The following is a 22,483-nucleotide window of genomic DNA, read 5'->3' on the forward strand; positions in this document are numbered from 1 at the left end:
GGGGGGGGGCGGCTTAAAGGGGCCGCGCGGGCTTAAAGGGGCCGCGTCTTTGCTGCATTTCCCACCCCCCCACATCCCACCTCCCCTATCCCAGACCCTCCGTTGGGAGGGGTCGGAGCTGCTCCCGGTCGGCTCGCTCAGGGCCTGATGGGGTCGGTTCCCCCCGCGACGGAGGAGGGACCTCGTGGCCTCCCAGAGGGGCGGGGGGTCACCCAGGGGAACGGGACGAGCGCGGAGGGCGGCTGTACCGCGGCCAGGCCCCTGGGGGACGGCGCTAGAGGGCAGGCGGCAGGGAGGGGGTAGCTGGGACACTGGGAGGGGTCCTGGGGAGCCCTGAGCTGCCTCCGCGGGCTGCAGGGACACGGACAGCTCACGCTGGGAGCAGCAATGGGGCCTGCAGGAACTACAGTGGGAATTTGGGCTCAGGGATGCATTGAGAGGTAGAAACAGACACACGGACACACGGACAGGCAGATACACGGGCACACAGCACACAGGCACACGAAGACACACGGACATGCGGACACACGGACATGCATGAATCGTGGGGCTGCTCCCACTACCGGGCTTCAGCAGCCACTGCCACCGCACGCTGCCCGCCCACCCTGCTGGGACAGGGGAGCAGCAGCTGCTGCACGCCCCACAGCGCCTCAGTTTCCCCGCCGCACACGGCAGCGCTGGGCCGGTCCCACTGCAGCCCCCTCCCCACGCACCGCAGCCAGGCCGGGCCGCCGGCATGCGCTCAGCCCGGAGGAATGCACCAAATCACTGCCAGATGCGCGCGGCCCCCCGCCCGGCTGGGCCCCCCCCCCCCCCAGCCGCCCCCAACCCTACAGCACCGGGGGGCCACGGCTGGCCCCGTGCCCCTCCGGGATGCGTCCGTGGGGTGGGGGCCGGCGTCCCCATGCGGGGTCACGCGGGGTCGTGCTGTGCCCCTCGTCCCCAGTGCCCATCACGGGCGCAGCGGAGCGGAAGCGGCTGTCAGATGGAATCTGGGTGCCGGCGGTGACAGCGCAGCGGGAGGGGACCGTGCCCGGCCACGTGGCTGCTTATGTAAGGAGAGTGCAAGGGAGGACAGCGAGGCTCTGGGGACACCGGCGAGGGGACACGAGGCCCCCGCCATGCCCGTGGGCACAGACGCAGAGCACCGAGCGGGGGGACGTGGGAGCACAGAGGTGGTGCCACGCTGCCTGCGCTGCCCCATCCGTGTGGCACTGCGAGGACAGCCCCAAGATGTGCCACCCGGCACAGGTGGCCGCGGCCTTCTGCTCACATCCCCTGTGCCACCTTCATGCAGTGCCATGGGGGGGCCCACAGCAGCGCACTGCCACCCGCATCACAGCTGCGTCACTGCGGTCACACGCGGCCACCGCTTCCTTCCAGGCACCGCCGGGGCTGCGTCATGGGATGGGGGGGACGTGGGGACACCCCCCCCCCCCCCCCAGGGTTTTGCCCCAGCCAGGTGGCAAAGGACACAAAGTCCTGGGACAGAGAGCAAAGAGGAGGCACCAAAATCTGCCCCCCACACCCGATGGCTGCACAGAGCAGGAACACGGGTCAGCCCTACAGGAGGAGAACAGCACCCTCTGGGCCCTCCATCACCCCAACACCGCCGGCCTAGGGGGGGACACATGTCAGAAGTGGGGGGACAGTGTCTGGATGGGGAAGAGCAACGGCAGGGATTGGGGCACCCAGAGATTGCAGCCCCCCTCCCCAGCGCTGCAGCCCCAGGCCCCCCCGCAGCCGGGAAGCTGCAGAATTAGGTCAGCGCTGCCGTTATTTAACACAAGTGGAGGAGCTGGGGGGGTGGGGGGGCTGAGAGGCCAAGCGGGGCCAGCCCTGCGCCCACAGGATGGGGACACAAAGCCCACAGCAGCAGCACAATTAAGGAGGACTTTATTAGGGCCAAGAGATGGGGGGACCCCCAGGCACCCCCCCACCTCGGTGTCCCCGCACAGCTCTGATGGAGCCAACCCCACAGCCAGTGGAGGAACTCACCAAGGCCGGGGGGACCGTGGGGGGGCTGCAGCAGGCACCACCCTCCCGTTAACAACAATTAATAAAATAATAACGATAAAACTGCATACGATTGCCTCCAGGGTGGGAACTGCGCCGAGCATCTGCAGTGCCACCACCCACCCATGGGGCCACCAAACCGCTGCCGTGGGGCTGAGGGGGCTTAGAGCAGCCCTCGTGCCAGGATGCTGCCCACCAGCGTGGCGTCCTGCAGTGCGTGCTGTGCTTCCTCCTCTTCGATCTTCAGGGACACCTGGAGGGGGGACACAGTGCTCAGCACCTTGGGGCCGGCGTGCAGGGGCTGTCTGTCCACAGGGCTGCCCCCCCTACCTTGGTGAGGCGAGTGTCCTTGGCACGCTTCAGCTCGAGCACACCGCGGGACTCCAGCAGGGTGACCAGGGACAGGCACTCTGCCTGGTCCACTGCAGGGAGCTGCTGCTGCCGGCACACTCGGCTGTAGGCGTCGTGGAGCTGTGGGGCAGGGGGTGTTAGTGCAGCCAGGGGACCCTGGGGAGCCCAGGGGCTTCAAGGGGACAGTGGGTACCGTGGGGACCCCAAGGGGGACACTGGAGATCATAGGGAGCACAGAGAACCCTGAGACGCTGGGGACCTCAGGGACACAGAGGACTTCAGGGATGATGGAGGTTGTGGAGAACCCAGAGGACACTGGGGACCCTGAGGAGGTCACGGCCACCACTCACCTTGCCCAGCGTGACCTGGCGTGTGCGCAGGTGCCGGGTGAGCAGCAGCAGGGAGCACACGAGGACCTTCTGCTGCAGCGGGAATGCATCGCCAGCACCAGGGCTGCCTGCTGCCATCCTGTCCCCAAACACCTCTGAGAGGACACGGGACACCTGCGGGAGCCCCACTCTCTTGGGGACGGGGCTCGGCGCGGCTGTGGGGTCACCTGCAGAGCGGCAGAAGGGTTTCAGGCGCTGCGAGATGGGCAGAGGCGCAGAGCCCCCAGGTGGGACCACAGGGTCAGTGCCCCCCCCAGGGGTCACTCACTCACCAGGCAGCGGCTGCAGCAGGGTTTGGCTCCGCACGTCCAGCTCCACCAGCTCCACGGCACGCCTGAGGGCACAGCCCCATCAGCACCCAAAGGTGGGCTCGGACCCCCCAGCCCAACACCGTGCTCTGCCCAGCACGTCACACAGCTGCATGCTCCCCGCATCCCTGGCTGGGAGAAGTGGGGAAGCTCCACAGCAGAAAGCTCTGGGGAGCGCCGGCGGGGCTGCGCAGCACGGCTGGGACCAAGCCAGCATCACCGAACGGTGCGGCTCAGAAAAGCCCCCGCAGCCCCACACCCACCTGCAGACATCGAGCGCTTTGCGCGCGTCCCCGGACACAGCCGACACTTTCCGGGCGCAGAACTGGAGGGCGCTGGGCTCGAGGACGGGGCCGCCCTGCAGCTGCTCCAGGCGGCCGCGCAGGATGGCCGCCAGCTGCTCACGGCCGTATGGGGCGAAGCGCAGCAGGCGGGGGCCGGGCAGCGGGGGGGCGTGCAGGCGCGCCAGCAGGCGCTCGGTGAGATCCAGAGCGTTGGCCAACCCTACGATGCGCAGCGGGGTGAGGAAGGCAGGGGCTCTGGGTTTGGGGCTGTGGGGCCCCCGATTTGTATATATAAACCAGGGCTGGGAGCGCGCGCTCACCGATGAGGACCAGGCGGGAGCCGGGCAGCCGCGGCCACTCGAAGATGGTGTAGAGCACATCCTGCGCCCTGCTGCCCAGCTGGTCCATCTCATCCAGCACCAGCAGCCTGCGGGGCACACGGTCAGCCCACGGCCCCGCTGGGGACACCGGGACGCCCACCCCGGCCGTGTCCCCTCCCCCCCAACCAGGAGGTGACTCACAGCATGGGTCCCTTGGCCGTCAGCGCCCGCTCCAGCCGCCGTGCCAGCTCCCTGCCGCCCGCCCCGGCCGTGGGCAGCCCCAGCTGCTCTGCCACCGCGGGGAACACGGCGTGGGCGCTGCTCAGCGCCATGCAGTTCAGCACCGCGCTGCGGCTGCCAGCCAGCTCATCCTGTGGGGACGGGGCAGTGTCACACGAGGGTGACAGCATCCCACTGCCCACCCTGTGAAGTCCCATAGGAGAGCCCCATGTGCTCACTCTGAGCCTCATGCAGGAGGCATTGCAGAGACCAGGAGTGCGGTTAGGGGTAGCAGATGGGATCCCAAAAGTCACCCAAGGAGAACAGTAGGGGACCCTAAAACCCACCCACACTCAGGAGCAGTGTCAGGGGCAGGGGATGAGATTCTTCCCAAACTCTTCCAAGGACCAGGGGCCCTAAAGCCCACCCTAGAAACTGGATTAGGGGAAGAGGGCAGACCCAAAGCCCTCCATAAGCAGAGTCTCGGGCAGGCAAGTAGACCCTGAGCCCACCCCCAGGAGCAGAGTTAGAGTTAGGGGGCAGGACCCAAAGACCTCACCGGGAGAACGGGATGAGATCCCAAAGCCCACACCAGAACCAGGGTTAAGGCCACGGGACGGACCCCGAGCCCCCAGGGGTGGCGTTACGGGATGCTCACACACCTTGCAGTCACGCAGCACGCAGCTCACACACGCCGTTTTCCCGGTGCCGGGCGCTCCTGCAATGTAGAGGCTGCCGGGGCGGCGTGCAGCCACGTGCTCCTGCAGGAACTGCCGGATGGCGGCCGCCTCCTGCTCACGGCCGTGCAGGCGCTCGGGCAGCGCCGCATGCAGCGCACGCTTCGCCTGCTGGTAGCACGTGCCTGTGGCAGGGGTGTGAAAAACGAGGGGGATGAGGGCGGGCGACGGGCAGAGTCCATCCCCAGCTTTAGGGACACGTCCCACGGCCACCCACACCCACCTTCCTGCCTGAAGAGGCGGCTGCGGGTGGGTCCTGCGCTGCGCCCCGAGCTCTGCGGCGTTTCCTGCCCCCGCTGCAGCACGGGCAGCCCTGCAGCGTTCTGCTTTCCTGGGGAGGCCGTGGGGTCCCCAAAGAGCACTCGGCAGCTGCGGTTCTCCTTGCAGCGCTTGGCCGGGGAGCAGGGCGTGGCGTGGGGCACATTGCACAGGTTGTCATCGCCTGCAGAAGGGAAGCTTTGTGCCACCGGGGCGCCGCAGCCTCACATCAGGGTGCCCAGGGCCGGGGCTGCCCCGTCCGGGGGGCCTCAGGAGGTGAACGTTTCTTACCCAGGCGTTTGCGGGGGCTCAGGGGCAGCGCCGTGCTCCGGGCTGACGGCGTGACGGGGTTGGGCTCTGCGGGGCGCGGGGACACCGGCGAGAGGCGCCAGGCAGCGGGGTCCGCGGAGTCGGGCTTAGGCGGAGGGGTCTTGGACGGGGCAGCGGCACCGCAGCGGGCACCGCGCCGCCGGGGGAAGGCGATGGTGGCCTGGCGCTGCGGGCGGGCGACGGACATGGCTGCAGCCCTGCGGGGATGGAAGCGGTCACGGCGGGAAGCGGCCCGACCCCGAGCCGCCCCGCGCTCAGCTGCCTCCCCCCTCACGGCTCCCGGCCCTGCTCCACGCGCCCCGGCCCTACGGCGCGACCCCGAGCCGCCTCCCTCCTCCGCCGGCCCCGCCGCGCAGCTCTGCCCCCCGATCCCGCGCCGCCCCGCTCCCCAAGCGCCCCCATCGCAGCCCCCGCTCACCCTCTCGCGCCAACTCAGCCCTCAGCTCCGCAATTCCCGCCACCGGCCCGGACAGGCCCCGCCCCCTTCGCTCCATTGGCTGCGTCTCACGGCGCCGGCGCCAATCGCGAGATCTCGCGCCAAACCCTCTGCTGGGCGGGGCTCCGAGCAGCCAATGGGAGGCAGCGCGCGGGGCACGCCGGGAGGCGCAGGCGGGGGCGCGATGCATACCGGGAAATGTAGTCCTCCGGGCGGGACCCCCGAGCCCCTCCTCCACCTCCACCTCCACCTCCATCCCTCCGCGGCCCGGAGCCCCCAGCCCTCCCCCCCCGCGCCCCCAGCACCGACACCGCTGCACCTTTATTACTTTTATTTAAACGCAGTTCCAAGCTCACGGCTTTTCCCCTCTCCCTTTTCATCCCCCCCCCCCGCCGGGCCCCCCCCCGGGGGGGGGCCGCCCGCTCTGGGGGGGCTTTTCTGCCTTTATTTAAACCAAAGGGTCCCCCCCCCTCGCGCGGGGCCTCGCTCCCTCCTGGGGAAGGTTCCAGCGCCGTAGAAAACAAACGAACGAACGAAGAACGGTTAAAGGTGAGGGTTTAGTTTACCCCGCCGCAGCCCCCGCCTCCTACGGTACAAAACTGATCAGTAACGATGGTTAACGGGAGCCCGCCGCGCTGCGCAGAGCCCGGAGCCAGCAGCCCGCGTAAGGCAAAACGGCGCGCAGCCCCGGCCCCCCCCCCCCCCCGTTAACAGCCCCCCGACCCCCGGCCGCAGAGCCCTGCAAACGGCCCACGTCCATCAGCTGCCGCTTCCTTTTGGTCCCGCGGCGTTAGCACGGGGCTGCTCGCCCTCCCCGAAGCCGCCGTGGAGGCGCGGCCCCGCTCCCAGCAGCTCTACGAAATCGCAGTACCGGGGCGGAGGGATCCGCCGGTCCCGTCCCACGGCCACCACAGCCCCGCTCCGCTCTGAGCCCACGAGGACCCCCGGCACGGCCCTCGCCCGTGTCCGATCCCGGCGTTGCACTGCCGGGCCCCGGCCCCGCCCGCTGCCTGGAGCGCGGGATTCGACGTGGGGCCGCGGGGCAAAGAGCCGCGTGGGTTTGTGGTGAGCGTGGGCCGGGGGCGTCCGCTCGTCCTGGGAGAGCCGAAGGTGCCGGGAGTTTCTCATGCAGGTTCCTGGGGGCAGGGAGGTGGCGAGGGTCCGTCTGAAGAAGGGGGAGCAGCTCTGCGGCTGTGCTCAGGACCGACCGCCGGCACAGCTCGCTTTCACCTGGGGATGGGGGGCAGAGGAGGGGCCCCACGCGTGGCTGCAAGGAGAAAGCACGGTGAAACCAGGCCTCCCCCCGCACCCCCCCCCCTTCGCGCCACTCCAGAGCTGTGATGTGAGCAGCAGCCGCTGCGGCACGCACAGAAGGCTCGGGGCCTTTCAAATCCACATTAAACATTCATGGCTCTAAAAATAACCGAGCATCCCGCTCTCCCCAGAGTCCCCCCCCGGGATCCGCAGGGCTGGCACAATGCAGCAGCACGGCAAGGGCGCTCCATGCAGGATGTGCCGCATCCAAGAGGGGTAACGGGGACACAGGCAGCGCCGGGGGGGCTCCCAAACCCATCTGCCCCACAGCAGCGCTTCACACAGCGCATCCTGCAGGGCCACTCCAGCACCAAACGCCCTCAGCACAGGAGCACGGCCTGCCGCCAGCACACGCGGTGTCCCCAGGAGCACAAGTGGAGCCCAGGGAAGCCGCAGCACCCAGCAGCCCAAAGCACCCGGGCACAATGCCTGGCTGGGAGCGTGACAAGGACCCGGGTGGCTCTGCTGCCACCTCCCGCCTCTGGAGCGCGGCAGGGCACAGCGGGGACCACGGGATGCTCCGCCCTTACCTCTGTTGGTTTTGCTGGGGTAGATTCTCTGGAAGTATTTATATTCTTCTGGGGCTGGAAAGTCTTCGACGGGGTGAAACGAATATTTGGATTCAAAGTCATCTACAGAAAAAAGGGAGAAAAACAAGAACTGGGCAGGTCAGGAGCGGGCTGCGGATGGGAGCCAAGGCCGAAGGACTCGGCCCCCAGGGCTGCCCCCATCCCTCCCCAGCACACAGCCCCACTCACCCAGGAACGCTCTGACAGTGGCGATGGAGTCCCGGTGCCCGTTCCTCACCGGCGGTGGGGGTGGGGGCGGCCCGGCAGGCGTCCGGGTGGGCGGTGGGGGTGGCTTCCCGCGGCTGGGGGGCTCAGTAGAACCATGCAGTCTGTAGGGGGGTGGGGGTGGGGGGGCATCACGCCCCCCGTTTCGCAGCATGGGCGGCGGGGGCGGCGGGGCTGCAAGGAGAGCGAGGTCAGCATCTGCACAGTGGGACAAGGGGACCCACGGCGACACCCCCGGCCCGGCAGCGGGGTCAGGGACATCCTGCCCGCCAGCCCCAGGGGTGGAGGAGAACAGGGCCAGGTGGGCAGAGCCCCCAGCCCTGCCCCTCAGCCCAGAGGCCAAGCAGACCCAGGGGCTACCAAAAGAGCGGCCCTGCTGACTGCCCCCTCATTCCCACCCAAGTACGGCGGCAGGTCGTGCTCCTCGTTAGGCTAATTACACACAGACTAAGGCAGCGGAACGCCAGCCGTAACTCAGCAGAGGATTCTGGCAGAGCCTGAAGTACGGCGGCTTGGCAGGGACCCAGGCTGGAGCTGCGGGCTGGACAGGGAGCCCAGCAGCAGGCGGGGGCACCGGGACAACGCTGTCCCCTCTCCCAGCAGGAGACAAGGAGGGGACTCCACAGTCACCTCTTGGGAGGGGCCACAGCGAACACACGAATCACCAGGGCTGCATCAGGGTGTCTGAACCTCGCAGTGCCAAATCCAGCACACAGAGCGGGGCTGGAGCATTCCTGAGGCTCTGCTGCAGCTTTTTGTCACTGCCCCAGTGACATTTAGGAAGCTCAGGGGAGAAGCCACTGTGTGCAGTTCCAGCACGCTATTCTCCCACCCCAGGAGGACACGGTGGCCACTTGTGCTTGAGCTGCACAGCCAAGGACAGACAGAAAGAGCCAGACACAACCAGGGCTGTCAACAGAACGAGACGAGCCAGAAGCCACCCTGGGTCAATGTCAACGCCGACTGCCCCATGCAGGAAGAACCACCTCACTGCTTCCCAGCTCCAACGGCTCCCTGGGCATCTCCCATCAGCCACAAACAGCCCAGCCACTGCCCAGAAGAGCACAGTTCTCACCTGCACCACGGCTGGGGGGGTCCCGGGCTGGCGGCGGGGGGCGGCCGCTCTGGAGGGACGGGGAGGCCGAGGCGGGCGGCGGCGGCGCGAGACCCCGCAAGGGACCCGGCGTCTTCCTGTGCAGGGAGTTGTGCCTCTGCGGCAGCTCCGGGGCAGCCTCGGTGACGGGGCTGGAAGGGCCATTGGGGACGCCGGGGGGCTGCCGGTAAGGGGGCGGAGGAGGGGCGAGGGACTGGCTCTGAGCCCCCGAGCCCGTTCGGAGACTGACTGGGGAGGGCGGGGGCTTGACGGGTGGGGGGGCGGGGGGGCCGTCCCTGCCAGCAGGCGCTCGCTGTCCCGGGGTGGGCGGCAGGGGCTTCTCCCGGTTGTAGGAGGAGACCTTGGGGCCGTGTGCAGGCGGGGGGGCGGGCGGCGCGGCGGCACGGCGGCCCGGGGGGGGAGGCGGCGGCGCCGACGAGCTGTGCTTCATGCCGGTGCCACCGGCGGCGCCGGGCCGGGAGAGGTCCGGAAGGGACGGCCGCTGCGTGCGCGGCAGCTCCGGCGGAGAGGCTCGGCTGTTGTCAGAATCATCCTGAGGTCGGCTGTTGCTGGCCGGCACCGGGGGCCTTGGGGCAGCGGCTCTGGAGCCGGGGACTTGCAGGGTTTGCTTCCCGGATCCGTCTGCGGGGAGGGAAAGCGGAGTGAGCCACCAGGCACAGCAAGGGACGGCGCAGCCTCTGCTCGGGGCAGCCTGCCCGCCCTGCGGCGAGGGCCAGACCGCGGGGAGCGCTGTCTGGCACCGGCAGGGAGCTGGCACCGCGCACAGCCACACGCAGCTCCTCTCTCACCGCCCGCCGCCTTGCTGGAAGGCAGGCTGCCACAGAAAATAGCAGTGAGAAGCGTTCGGCAGCGCACGCAGCGCTGTGAGGAGGGCGGTGCGCTGGGGACGCCGCGGTGCGGAGGATGGCGCTGGTCTGCGGCCACACGTGGGTGGCAGTTTGGGGTCCCTGCTGCTAACGGCTGAATGTCCCACGCAAACGTGGCGGATCCTCAACCCTTTCCTGCTGGGGGACCTTCCACCCAGGGAGCCCTTCACTAACCACGTCTTGAGGGCCTTTACCTGAGCCGTCCTTTGCTCCCACAGGTCTGAGCTTGGGCACACCGCCTTGGAAGAGGCCGCCTTTGGGCTGGATCGCAGCTGAGCTGGAGCCGTAGCTGCTGCCACCGCTGCCCTTGGGCTCTGGAAGGACAGAGGCACAGAGGTTGTACTTGGTGCAATCGGCTCCTCCAACCAGGAGCCAATGGTGGGAACACAGCTGAGGGCTCAGAGCCCACCCTGAAGTGCAGAGCAGCACCCAGTGTGGGGTACAACAGGGGGGTACTCACTCTCTAGGATGGGGGCACTCCGGTCATTGATTTGTGTCACCTTCTTTAGCTTGGTCCCTTTACAGATGTCCTGCAGGAGGGCTCCACGGCCGCGCTGCTCCTCTCGGCTTAATTTTGGTGGTTCTGTGTTCGCCTGTAGATGAGAAGCCTCTTAGCAGCAGCTCACCTGCATGCACTGCAAGCCCAACCCGGTGCACAGCCAGGCCGGTTTGGGTAACACGGACGGATGGCAGCACGCTGAGGGAAGCCCTTACCTGACTGAAGGTGGGGGGCGGCGGGGGGCCGGGGGGCGGCGGCGGCGGGGGTGGGATCGGCATGGCGACCCGGCTGCGGCTGCTCAGTGCTGGGGATGAGCCTGGTCATTCATGCCTGTGCGAAGGGAAGAAGCAGTCAGGACTGTGGGGAAGGAAGAGAAGCACCTTGCACCTGGGGCTGCAGCCACACAGAGGACCCGGGGCTCCTGCTCCATCGCGTTCCCACCCACTGCTGCTGTGCCGTGCTCAGCTGGCAGCCAGCACACAGCATAATGTGTCCAACCCCACTGTAACCACCCCACAGATGCCCTCCAAGGTGTCTGCGTGAGCCAGCGGCCACACGAGCATTTCCAGCGCAGATCTGATGGCACTGGAACCCACCTGATTCCCAAACACAGGCAGCCCCTCCGCAGCTCAGCCCGAGCAGCTCTCAGCAGCGCAGCTCCCAAGTCCGGGTTGGACTCAGAGCAGGGACAGGAAGGAGCCTGAATCACCAGGAGGTGCAGGCTGGGCTCGTGCCTCTGACAGCAGCACCGTGGGTTGTGCCACCCTGGCAGCTCAGGGAATAGGAATGCAGGGATGGGAGGCCCGTGTGCACCCCAGGACGTTCAGGTGTCCCTCTCCAGAACAGCAGCTCCAGCCTCAGGGAAACCCGTGACACCAAGCAGGAGCACAGAAGGTTTGCACCCGCACCTTTTGCCTCCTGATCCCACATCCCCAGGCCATGAGAGCAGAGCAGCCACCAACATTTTCACACGAGTGAATTTCTTTTACAGACTCCTCCTCATCTACAATAAACTACAATTTACTACTGCTGCAGTACACAGAACCTGGAATACAATCAGGTCCGTCTTCAGGCCACATCTCCATATCAGTGCAGAGCGCAGGGACAACACATCCCTGCAGCCCCACGGCTACGCCAGCAGCTCCCTCTGCCCTCCAGCCAACAGCCAGAGCTCTGCAGCGTGAGAAAATAAATACATAAATCACCTGCAATTAAAAACAGCTCTTCTGCTGGGCGAGAAGCTCCTCAACAGCGAGTGGCCTTGCAAGAAAACACCGGGAGACAGAGGGAAGCACTTCCCTGCTGGCACTCGTGCAGCACCGTTGGCCGGCCCACGGCTCCAGCCCCCATCTCTCACACCACAGGGCCTCGTGCTGCCCGCTGCAGGCCTTGCTCTGACCCAGCAGGTGAGACCTGGCACACGCCACCCACCAGGGAGCCGCTGGGACCTGGAGCCCATCTGCCCACATGGGTGGGGAAAAGTCCCACAGCAGTGTCACCTCCCGTGGTCACAGCTGAGGAGAGGGGCGCTTCTACAAAGAAAACCATGAGTCATTATCTGCCTTATCTCACGCGGCCCTCGACTGCTGCCACGCTGAACGCCGCATCCAGATGAAGGCTCTGACCTAGAAGTGCGAGAAAGGAGTTTAAGCTAAAGCAGCTTGAGGATAAAGTGGAGCCGAATTCCCCAGAAACAGGTCATTTCATTGCAGCACACGGCCCTGCTCACATTGTGGATCAGCAGCAGAGGTCACATTGAAAAACAAAAATCCAGAGGCACCGAATGCAGCACACAGCAGTGCCCACCACTTCAAACCGTGAGAAACACCGAGACCTCGGGGTGGGAGCGCGGGGCGATCGCTGCCAGCCTCCAGCAAAGCCTCGATCTTTAATGTTCCTGAACACAGACACGGCTGATAAAGACAGGGAGACACAAGCTAAAGCTTCCAAGGGTGAAAAAGCCCCACGGGGTTCTCCCAGCACCGCTCAGCACCCCTTCATGTCTCACGTACGCCTTACGGAAAGCGGGCGCTTTGAAACAATGCCGCTCAGACAGCGGCTGCTCTGCATTTCTCCCCTTTGTTCCTCGGCACCGCGGCTCCTTTCCCCGAGCTCTGCTCAGCTCCACATGCTGCAGCAGCAGCTAGCTGCGCTCGCAGGGAAAGCGATTTGGAAGACGTGAATCAGGGCAGCGTGAAAGGCAGCCGTGAGATCAAAGCACAGCCAGCTCCTCTCTGAGCCAGGAGGGGTGGATCGGAGCTTCGGCTCTCCTTCAAAATGCAAACGAGAACCACGGAGCTGTGAGAACACCGGGAGGAAGGCGAGGTGTGAGAAGCCCTCGCTCCAGAGGAGCTCCTGCAGCCGCGGTGGCCCTGCAGAGCACTGCTCAGCACCGGCCGGGGGGCGGCTCTGCTGCCACAGCCCCCAGCAGAACCCCCTGCTGCCTTTGGGGCTCCAAGTGCCACCGAAGCCCTGCGTTCCCCCGCGCAGCCCGGCCCCGTGGGGACGCAGGACCTGAGATGTGTCCTGCAGGGCCTCTGTGCCGAGGGGAAGCGCGGTGCCTTCTCCCGACAGCAGCCCTGGATTCCGCTGCTGCTCACGGCGGGCCGAGGGCTTTTTTTAGCAGTGACCTTCAGACGCCGTTTCCGCGCTTTTCAGGGGATTTGGGCGCTGCGGCAGATTTCTGTTTCACAGCCGCGCTGCTTCCGCGGCCAGCCTGCATTTGCAAAGCCGAGACGAAGCTCCATCCTCAGGGAGGCAGCGGCTTTGAACTGCAGATCAAGAGGAATTTCCAACCCTCTGATGTCGGCTGCAGAATGCAGCTGCACCGGTTTGGGAGGCCTCCCCAGGCCGCCCCGGTCGCTCCCTGCCCCCCCCCCCCCCCTCCCCGCGCTCCTTTTCCTGTCCCTTCTTCCCATCCAAACCTCCCCAACCCCAGCGCAGCCCTCCCAGGCTCAGGCTCTGACATTTCTGCCGGTTTCGAGCGAGGGCTCGGGCGGCCCTGAAGATGTGACATAAATAATTTATCCCGAAAGACAGCCATCACAGGATTTAAGGTCACTCAGGCTTTTAAAATCGTATCAGCATGCTTTCAGAGCAAGAGCTGCCACCTCAATTTGGAGCGGTTCGGAGAGCCGGCGCATCTCTGCGTGCAGACAGGCAGCCACGCTCCGACCCCGCGGGACTCAGAGGCTCGCTGTGAATTATTCACAACCCACGGTCACTGACAATGAGCTCTGAACAAAACCCTGAACAAAAAGTTCCTAACGCCCCGGGGACCGACTGCAGCACCTCGCGCAGCCCCAGCTTCCGCTGCCGCAGCCCCAGCTCCGCCGGGTCCCCGAGCTGCACGATCGGCTCACAGCTCTCCGCAGAGCTCAGTTCATTTGGCAGAGGAAACGTTTAATCAGCGGCGAGGACTCACGTCCTGCCATTAGGCTGCGGCAAAGGACGGAGCAGGAAAGGCCCTTCCCACGGGGCCAGAACTTCCCTGCTGCTCCCGCTGTGGGTGCCGGCTTTGGAGAGGAAGGCGGGGAGGGAAAGGTGGCGCACGTGGCACCGGGCAGCACTGCTCAGGCCCTCGTGCTCTGACCATCATCCTCGATTGCTCCGGCGGGAGGAAGCTGAGGGAGACGTGAGGACTTCCCGACGGCTTCGAGGGCGACCCGTGGCCGGGAATAATGTGTGCAGCCCCGGAGAACAATGCGCCGCAGGGCGGGCAGAAGCGCTTTGTAGCGGCTGCCAAACACGCACCTTCCCACACCGAGAGCGGAGCAACAGGGGCTCCTCGAGGACAACGTGAGGCTCCACGCAGGATGGGAGCAGAGGGGCCCCGCCGTCCCCACGCAGTAACTCGTGTGCTGCACACATCGGCCGCCACGCGCTGCAGCAAAGCATCACTGCCTGCCTTCAGGCTCAGCCAGGCTGCAGGTGAAGCAGCACCGGCAAAGGAACGCCGTCTGGACCCGCAGCCTTTCCCACCGCCACTGCATGCAGTTCTGTGCAGAACAGCACCTCCAGCTCAACGCCCCCAGTAACACCAACAGCAGCCGTGGCACCCGCTGGGGAAACGAGACTGGGCTCAGGGCGTGGATGGGGCAAGTCCCACTGGAAGCATCCAGGTTATCTGGCACATCCTGAGCTCCAGCCCTGCTGCAACACGGCCCTCAAGGCCCAGCAGAGCAGCAGCATGGACTCCCAACCAACCACCCCAAGCCATGCTGATCTCACGGCGAGGAAGCAGCTGCTCGGAAGTCACTGCTGATTGCTTCCGCAGAGCAAAACCGCCTGAAGAAACGCACCTTTCCCATTAGCAGGGAGACAAATTAGGGAAAAATGCACAAGCCGCCATAGAAAACCCAGCAGTAAAATGTTATTCTGCGGCACACGCGCGTGCTTGATGCTTGAGCAAGACCCTAAAGCTGCAGACACCTTACAAATGGGCCTCATTGATGGCACACATCAGCAGGGTGCTCCCACAACAGCCACACGTGCACCAACGCAGCCCAGCGAAGCTCCCTCGCATGAGGTGAAAATCTCCAGGCCTGGGCACACACTGGGGCGCTGAGCAGCTGTTCTGTGGTGCAGGGCACCGAGCTGCAGGGGAAAAGCGAGCCAAGGGCTGTCAGAGTGAGCACCCTGCAGTGCCAGGTCAGCAGGTGCCAAGAACAGCTCTGAGTGCACGGCCAGCACAGAGGGGAAGGAGGCCTCGCTCTGAGCTGTGACCTACTAATGCGGGGTGACAGACAGAGACTCTGAGACACGGCCGCACGGTCCCTGCGTGCCAGCACTGCTGGTGAGCACGCAGCTGCCCCACGGCTCGGGATCTTGTGGCTCCTGAGCGGCCCCACGGCTGTCAGCTCACCTCACAGTGGGAAAGCAAAGAGGAGCACGAGCCTCCGCGCACCCAGCAGCGTCACACCTTGCCCCACAAGTATCTCTGCCCAGGTGCCACATCCCTGGCTGGTCCGGCCGGTGTTGCAGGTATCTCCAGGTCTCCTGACAACATGCTTGGGAGAAAGGAAGCAAGAAAGGGGAGCAGGAAGGGGCCGTGGGAAGCAGAACAGTGCAGAGCACGGTGCCTCGCAGGGCACAGAGCTGCAGGGCTCAGGAGTCTCTGCTGTCGGCACTGCAATGCCCACGGGCTGCTGTTCCAGCTCAGGAAAAGACCAATGCACATTCAAGCCAAGCCGGTAACACTGGAGCAGTGAGCCTGGGGAGCTGCGCTCATTCCAGCACTGCCCTGGCAGACGGCAGAAACCCAACACGCTCGGCCCCCCGCTCTGAGGGCACTTCCCCCCCCGGCTCCCTCCTCCCACCTTTGCTTCCCAGCAGAAAGCTACTTCTTTGGCAGAGCAAATCTGCCTTCCTTCCAAGCAGCCAGATGTAAGTAAGTAGGTCAGACAAGGACCAGAGCGCCTCCACGACAGCACTTTAGAGCAAAGCAAAGCGGGCAGCGAGCCCTGACCTGGAACGCGCCCTGGCACCCGCGGAGCAGGGCAGCCTGCGTCACTTGGAGGTAACGCGCCCAGACCCGGCTCCGCAAGGGCAGAAAGCCCCACAGCCTGGCTGCGCTCCTGCACGGCAGCCTTCATTTCAGGGCCTGACATCCTGCAGCTACAGCGGCCACAAGCTCTGCAGCCTCATGCACCGCAGCACCGGCTGGCTGGGAGCCGCGGGGAGCCGCACACCTACTTACAGCTGGAGGAATTAATTCAAACAGATCTCACACACTGCAGAAGCAGCAGTGCAGGGGGCGAAGGTGGCAAAACGGTGCCAGTCACCCATACTAACATCCCAGCACACGCTCATGGCAGCACTGGGCTTGGCACGCAGACAGCGCCGAGGGCCGGAGCCAAGCCCGCCCTCACCCCGCTCAGCACAAAGAGGGGTCTGTGCCGGCAGCCATGGGAAAGCAGGCTGTGTGCTCACATTCCTATGGGGCCAGGGGGCTCTGGTGCCAGGAGGCAGCCCCCTCCCACAGCCTCTGTGCTTGGACAAGGTGCAAGGAGGCAGCTGCACCCAGAGGCTCCCAGGTGGAGCAGCAGTGCTATAGCATCTCAGGGACGGAAGGTGCTCAGCAAACACGAACCAGCCCAGCAGCTGAGCTGTGGAAGCAGCACGTGATGCTGCAGTGTGCCCTGCAGAGCACAGCCCAGCCAGGCAGACAGACCGGCCGGATCGGATCCTTCACGGCCGACAGCAGCAGGGCAGCAACACCCACAACAGAGTGCAGGGCAGGCCGGGGCAGCACAGCCCAACAAAGCCAACTCTGCCAAAGGTAAAGCGGGGCCGCCTTGGGACAGCGGCACCTCTCCAAGCACGCCTGCAAGGGGCACCGGCTCGGCTGCAGCTCATGGAAATGACTGGCACGCAAAACCTCTGCCAGCAGCCGGTCCGGGGATGCCACCACATCGGCTCTGCGCCGGTCCCGGCGTACCTGGGAACCGCGGCGGGGCGACAAGGAGCCGGTCAGCTTCAGCTGCGGGGCGGGAGGCGGCTCGCACATCCCCCGTGAGCAATCGGCGGGATCCACACGTTTGGGGTAACCGGGCGGGGCGCAAGAGGACACGGCGTTCATCAGAGCGGGTCAACGGCGACGAGAGATCCGGGAGGGAGAGCGCAGGGACGCGCCGGGCAGCAGCGGAGCTCCGCGCACAGCGGCCTTCCCGGCACCCAGCAATGCGCGGCGATGAGCCGCCCGGTGCCGGCCATCAGCCCACGGGGTCAACCCGGGACAGCGCCGGGCCCTGTCTGTCTGTCCGTCCGTCTGTCCGTCCGTCTGTCTGTCCGTCCGGGGGTCGGCGGGACAGAAGCGGCAGCGGCAGCACGTTGGCAGGGCGACTCCGGCCGCCTTCACCCGCGGCACAGCTGAGCTCTGCTCCCGGCCGGCAGCCCGACGCACACGGAGGCCCCGCACCGGGACGCTGCGAGGACGGCACAGCCTCCGCGTAGGCCGCTCCCCAGGCAGCCCCCGCCAGGCCCCAAGGCTGCACCCCGACCCGGCGCTCCTTTCCCAACAAGGCCCGGCACCGCAGACGCCCGGCACGGCCCCCCCCGGTCCCCGCAGCCCCAGCCCCGCTCCTCACCGCCGCCCGCGGCCTCCGCCCGCCGCACCCGGAAACGCGGCCCAGCGGCGCCCTCCGCCTCCGGCCGCCCCGTAACAAAATGGCGCCCGCCGCTCCCCGACTGCGCCTGCGCGCCCGTGCTGCGGAAGTGGGCGGAGCCGAGCGCCACGTTGGAGGGGCCGGGCGGACATGTTGGGAAGGGCGCCGTGCCTCGGGGCCTCCAAAATGCCGAGGTATTTTGGCGGTCGTCGGGGCGTCCTGGGACGGATGAGAGCGAGGAGCAGCCGAAGAGAATGCGCTCTGCGCTAAGAGCCGCCGCACAGAGCCCGCAGACCGCGGCCCAACGCCTGCTCCTGTTATCCGCCATCTTGGGAAGGTCGCCCGGCGCTATTCCGGTGGCCATTTTGAGGCGATCACGTGGTTCGTTACAGCCGCCATGTTGGGGAGGTCACAGCGCCCCACTGCGGCCATCTTAGGAAGCTCGCTGTTCGCTATTGCGTCATCCGTGACGTCACCACCAGCAACGTGACGTCACGCACGCACATCACGACGTCACCCCGCGCGCCGGACACGTGCTCGGGACTGCTGTTTATTGGCGCTCAGGCTCTTTTTTTCTTTTTTTTTTTTTAATCCTTTTTTCCTCCTTTTTCTTAAAAAATAAATTTACAATTAAAGACGCATTTGGTACAAAATATACACATTCTGGGGCCCAGGGCCCAGGCGGAAGCGGGGACGGGGCCATGGGGACACATACAAAAATAGAGGGGGCCCGCGGGGGGTGGGGAGGCCCCAGGGTCCCCCGGGCAAAGTGCAGAGTGCGGGCGGGCGCCGCTCACTGCCCGCCGGGCTCCAGCTTGTAGGACAGCTCGAAGAGCAGGTTCTGGTTGTCGATCACCTGCAGCTGCCGCACGTAGGCCTTGGTCTGCAGCTGGCTGGGGGACGGCTCCAGCTCCAGGCCTGGAGAGCGAGGGAGGAGAGGATGGCGTGGGGCTGTGTGCCCCCCAACCCCACAGGAGGGGAGCCCGGCCGCATCCCATGGCCTCATCCCGTGTCCTGGATCCCTGTCCCTGAACCCCGTGGCCCCAGCTCCACCTGGATCCCCGTCTTGGATCTCACCCCCGCCTCCACATCTCCATCCCCATCCTGGAGGATCCTGTAACCCACCCCCAGCTCATCTTGCCATGCTGGATCCCCATCCTGCATTCCTACTCCAGCCCGGATCTCACATCCCCATCCCACAGCCCCATCCCACAGCTTCCCCACCCCAGCAGATGTAGGGCCAGGATCTGTGCCCCCACTCACACAGCGGGCGGCTCCGGTACTTGCGGATGGTCCTCACCTTCTCAGCAATGCAGTGCTGGAACACACAGCAGCCCCGTCAGCTCCCCCAGAACCCTGCAACCCCCCCCATTCACCCTTGGGATGTTTCTGTGGACCCCCCAGGACCCCCGGATTCCCACTGTGCCCCCCCTGGGCATAGCACCCACCAGCTTCTCCACGTTGACCAGCCCATCCAAGAGGGTTTTGCTGCCTTCGTGCAGAAAGGTCAGATCTGAGAGAGACAAGGAAGTGAGGGCTGGCCCCATGGGGAGCAGCAGGACCCCCCCAGAACGTCCCCCCACCGCACCTTTGAGGATGAGCGGAATGAAGGGGATGAGGGGGGGCTTCATCTTGGCCAGCACCTCCCGGTAGGTCTTGTGGTTCCTGCAGGGGTCCTGGGGAGGGCAGTGGGGGGGTCAGGGGCGTGGGCAGCTCCCCCCACACAGGGTGCACCAACCAGCCATCCACAGAGAGCAGACAGCCCCAGGAACACCCCGACCTGCTGCTTCCAGAGCTTCCACGGAGCTCCCTGATGCTACAAGCATCCCCCCACACACCCCCATTACAAGCAGACCCCCCCACGGAAGCCCCAGACCCCCGCGCTGCCCCTCACCGTCAGGTTCTCAAATTTCCGAAACAAATTCTTGAATTTCCCTGGGAGCTTCTGCAAGACAAAACCCCATGGGGGACTGTGAGCAGCTTGGGGGGCCGGGGGGCCGGAGTGGGGGGTCCCGCACAGCCCCTCACCTCCCAGGTGAGCCGAAGGCGGCTGATGGCGGCGTTGTTGAGCCCGATGACGATGGCGTAGAAAGAGAGCATGTCCTGGTTCTGCTTACATCTGAAGGCGGTGGGTGAGTCCCAGCAGCCCCCCCCCCCCGCGGCCCCCTGCAGCCCCCAGCCCTGCACTCACATGGCAGCGATCTTGATGAGTTTCTTGAGCAGATGCGCGCGTCGACCCAGCGACTCGCAGAGCAGCAGCTCCGTGCCCACCCAGTGCTGCACCTCACTGCACCGCTGCAGCAGCAGCTCCAGGTTGGCCGTCTCGCGCCGCCCGCGCTCCCCATGGAAGACGTAATCCACAAACTCCAGCTGCGGGGGGAGGTTGCGGTGTTGGGGGGTGGGGGGGGCGCCGCAGGGACCCCCATTGGGGCAGCCCTGGGGGGGGCACCCCCGGCCCCCCCGACCTCGTGGATGCAGCGGAAAAGCTCCCAGTGGAAGGCGGTGAGGTGGTTGGCGATGTCCTCGGGCTCCACGCGGTGAATCTCGCTGTCCCCGGGCACCACCTGGATCTCCTCTGGGAGCGGCACCTGCAATGGGGCGCGGGGGGGTCCGGGGTGGCTGCAGGATGCGGAGGGGTCTCACTGCGGCCCCACCGACCCCCCCGGCGCTCACCAGCGACTCGAAGGTATCGCGGGTGCAGGCGAAGAGGTGGCTGTTGATGCCCAGCGTGGTGAAGACGCACTCCTCGCTGGGCTGCAGCACGGCTTTCTCTGCAGGCAGAGCGCAGTGGGGAGGGGGGGGGGGTCAGCGCTCACCCCCCCCCCCGCGCGCCCCCCCCCCCCCCCCCCTCCACAGCCCCATAACCACCTCCGGACGAGGCCACGGTGACGAGGATGAGCGCATCATCGCGGGCGCTCTGCTCCTCTGAGTACTGCAGCTTCTCGGTGACGGAGGTGAGGATGTCCTGCACTGAGGCCGAGAGGCGGCTGCGGATGGTGACGTACGAGTGGTCCGGCATGTAGACACGGCAGAAGACTGCGGACGGACAGACGGATACGTGGGGTAGCAGAGCGGGCCAGGACCCCCGGCGGGGCGGCGGGGTCACTGCGGTCGGGACCCCGGGGGTTTGGGGCACGGCGCTCACTCTCGTCGGAGCCACGGAAAGCCACGCGCGTCTGCAGGCAGGCATCGATGCGGCGGAAGTGGCGGAACAGCGGCTTCACCTGTTTGCTCGGGGGCGGGGTCTCGTCGGGGACCCTGCGGCACCGCGTGGTGTCAGCAAAGGGCACCGGGGGAAACGGAGCGGTGGGGGCCGCACACAAATCCCCTCCCCGCTCTGGTGGGGTATCACAGGGGCGGTCTGATGGGCCTCAGGTGCAGGGCATTCTCGAGGGTCGCAACCCCATGTGTCCCAGAGAAACCCCGTGGGGACCCCGCACGCCCCATAGAAACACCTTCCTCTACGCAGGGACTTCACTCGCTGGGGTACCCCTCCACCCCACAGGACTCCATGCACAAAAGAGGGACCCGCTCACAACCCCTGTGCTCCATCAGGACCCCAAGCACCCCACGGGGACTCCATGAGCCCTATCAGGACTGCATGCACCACACAGGAGCCACCTGAACCCCTTCAGAATGCCCCGTGCACCCCCCCCCCCCCCCCCAGGTACCCTCTGCACCCCGTCAGGACTCCATGTACTGCACTCCCATCACCACATCGGAGACCCCTGGCACTCCATGGGGATCCCACTCACTTCAGCTCCACCGTCTCGACCAATTGGTGCAGTTTCAGGATCTCATCCTCCAGCTCGTGGTACAGAGATGCGTCCTTCATGATGAGCAGGTACAGCTCCTGGGGGGCGAGAGAGGTTAGGGGCCGGCGGTGGGGGGGGGGGGGGGGGGGGGGGGGGGGGGGCCGCGGAGCGGGGAGGGCTGCACCCACCTTGATGACCTTCCCCGCGCTCTCCTCCTCCTGCAGCAGCCCCTTGTAGGTCTCGAGGAAGTGCAGCAGCACCGCCAGCACCGCTCGCTTGCGCCGCAGCCCGGACCCCTCCTCCCAGCGCTGGGGCGGCCCATCGCCCGCCAGCACGAAGGTGGCAGCGTTAAGGAGCAGCGGGGACACGGGGACCTCCTCACACCCGGGGGGGGGGCACCGCGATGCCCTCCTCACGGCCGCCCCAACGGGCGCCCTCGTGTCACCCCCGGCACAGCCGCTGCTCACGCTGATGTCACCGTCACACCCACCCGTGTCCCCCTCCCGGTACCCCCACCCCTTTTTTTCTCCCCTGCCCCCCCCCCCGTTCCCACCTTCAGGTCCTCCATCGCACCCTCGCACTCCCCCCGTGCATCTCTACGCGCCCCCTCCCGCAGCCCCCCGACGTCCCCCCCAGCGCCCCGAGGATATTGCTGGTGCAGCTGCTGCAGGAAGAGCTCGGTGGGCAGGAACAGCGAATGCGTGAGCACGATGTCATCCAGCAGCGAATCTGGGGGGGGGTCGGGCGGGGGTTGGGCACGACACCTCCACCCCAAACCCCGCACCAGGCTCATCCCCGCGCCCCACGCGGAGCCCCGCGCTGACTCAGAGCCCCTCCCGCTCCGCAGCGCCGTGGGGACACCGCGGGGCCGCACCGGGACGGTGACATCGGGGGACGCCGCAGAGGGGCCGTCCGGGCGGGCACTGAGGCACGGGGACGCGGTGCCGGGAGCGGTGCCACGGCCGCGACCTTTGGACGCGCAGTGCAGCTCCGCGTCCGACCCCGTCCCACGGACACAACCGCGGGGCACCCCTCCCCGCAACCCCCCCCCCGCACGGAGCTCCGAAAGCGGCACAACGCTCCCCGGGCACCTCCTGACCCGGACCCCGCACTGAGGCCGAGGTGGTGCGGGATTGTCCGGGCAGGTGCGCATCCCCAGCCCGCCGTGCAGCGCCTCCGGAGCGCTGTGTGGGGGCGGCGCCGGGATCCCCCCGCGGGTCTTCGCGTCCCCATTCCCCCCCCCAGCTCCCCCCCCCGAGCGCCGCCCCCTCCGTCCCTGCCTCGGTTTCCCCACGGCTCCGCAGCACCGTCCGGGTGCCCCGCAGGGACAACGCGCGGCTGAAGGGCCGCCATCCCCGCACCCCTTGCGCCGCCCCCCCCGCTCCCC

The 22,483-nt window shown here is 66.6% G+C and overlaps 3 protein-coding genes across 4 annotated transcripts; all 3 read right to left on the reverse strand.

Annotated features, from left to right (window-relative positions):
- Positions 1-2,097: 2,097 nt before the first annotated feature.
- CDC6 (cell division cycle 6) lies at positions 2,098-5,399 on the reverse strand. The gene is made up of 10 exons (XM_042834470.1): positions 5,174-5,399; positions 4,848-5,066; positions 4,550-4,749; positions 3,870-4,039; positions 3,669-3,775; positions 3,328-3,568; positions 3,029-3,090; positions 2,718-2,923; positions 2,347-2,487; positions 2,098-2,269 (listed from the first exon to the last, which is right to left on the reverse strand). Exons 1-10 carry the CDS (start codon positions 5,397-5,399, stop codon positions 2,180-2,182), a joined length of 1,662 nt encoding a protein of 553 aa, XP_042690404.1. The 3' UTR covers positions 2,098-2,179.
- Positions 5,400-6,186: 787 nt separating this feature from the next.
- On the reverse strand, positions 6,187-12,664 carry WIPF2 (WAS/WASL interacting protein family member 2). The gene is made up of 7 exons (XM_042834471.1): positions 10,451-12,664; positions 10,197-10,329; positions 9,931-10,050; positions 8,832-9,491; positions 7,721-7,930; positions 7,493-7,594; positions 6,187-6,915 (listed from the first exon to the last, which is right to left on the reverse strand). The coding sequence occupies exons 1-7, from the start codon at positions 10,511-10,513 to the stop codon at positions 6,875-6,877; spliced, it is 1,329 nt and encodes a 442-aa protein (XP_042690405.1). The 5' UTR covers positions 10,514-12,664; the 3' UTR covers positions 6,187-6,874.
- Positions 12,665-17,912: 5,248 nt separating this feature from the next.
- On the reverse strand, positions 17,913-21,892 carry RAPGEFL1 (Rap guanine nucleotide exchange factor like 1). Of its 2 annotated transcripts, none has more exons than XM_042834468.1 (14): positions 21,747-21,892; positions 21,285-21,435; positions 21,097-21,194; positions 20,487-20,599; positions 20,210-20,377; positions 20,015-20,112; positions 19,807-19,929; positions 19,533-19,711; positions 19,370-19,460; positions 19,236-19,286; positions 18,930-19,017; positions 18,790-18,854; positions 18,605-18,659; positions 17,913-18,259 (listed from the first exon to the last, which is right to left on the reverse strand). In XM_042834468.1, exons 1-14 carry the CDS (start codon positions 21,887-21,889, stop codon positions 18,135-18,137), a joined length of 1,548 nt encoding a protein of 515 aa, XP_042690402.1. In that variant the 5' UTR covers positions 21,890-21,892; the 3' UTR covers positions 17,913-18,134. The 2 variants fall into 2 exon arrangements, with proteins under 2 accessions (XP_042690402.1, XP_042690403.1); XM_042834469.1 differs by having other exon boundaries at positions 21,285-21,395; positions 21,722-21,892.
- Positions 21,893-22,483: the final 591 nt, after the last annotated feature.

Source organism: Centrocercus urophasianus, unplaced genomic scaffold (genome assembly GCF_019232065.1).
Source record: "Centrocercus urophasianus isolate 14NV4802_14NV808 unplaced genomic scaffold, USGS_Curo_1.0 seq_460, whole genome shotgun sequence".
NCBI lineage: Eukaryota > Metazoa > Chordata > Aves > Galliformes > Phasianidae > Centrocercus > Centrocercus urophasianus.

Excerpts from the sequence above, each read along its gene's own strand:
- CDC6 (XM_042834470.1), bottom strand. The coding sequence starts at position 5,399 with ATGTCCGTCGCCCGCCCGCAGCGCCAGGCCACCATCGCCTTCCCCCGG. Across the intron at positions 4,040-4,549 it reads GCGTGCTGCGTGACTGCAAG|GATGAGCTGGCTGGCAGCCG; the intron begins GTGTGTGAGCAT and ends CCGTCCCCACAG. Across the intron at positions 3,569-3,668 it reads CTCCCGCCTGGTCCTCATCG|GGTTGGCCAACGCTCTGGAT; the intron begins GTGAGCGCGCGC and ends TGCGCATCGTAG.
- RAPGEFL1 (XM_042834468.1), bottom strand. The coding sequence starts at position 21,889 with ATGAGCCTGGTGCGGGGTTTGGGGTGGAGGTGTCGTGCCCAACCCCCG. Across the intron at positions 21,436-21,746 it reads CTGCAGCAGCTGCACCAGCA|CTTCGTGCTGGCGGGCGATG; the intron begins ATATCCTCGGGG and ends TAACGCTGCCAC. Across the intron at positions 19,712-19,806 it reads TTTTCCGCTGCATCCACGAG|CTGGAGTTTGTGGATTACGT; the intron begins GTCGGGGGGGCC and ends CTCCCCCCGCAG.
- WIPF2 (XM_042834471.1), bottom strand. The coding sequence starts at position 10,513 with ATGCCGATCCCACCCCCGCCGCCGCCGCCCCCCGGCCCCCCGCCGCCC. Across the intron at positions 10,051-10,196 it reads GAGTGCCCCCATCCTAGAGA|AGCCCAAGGGCAGCGGTGGC; the intron begins GTGAGTACCCCC and ends CTGTCCTTCCAG. Across the intron at positions 6,916-7,492 it reads CCCCAGCAAAACCAACAGAG|CCACGCGTGGGGCCCCTCCT; the intron begins GTAAGGGCGGAG and ends TTCTCCTTGCAG.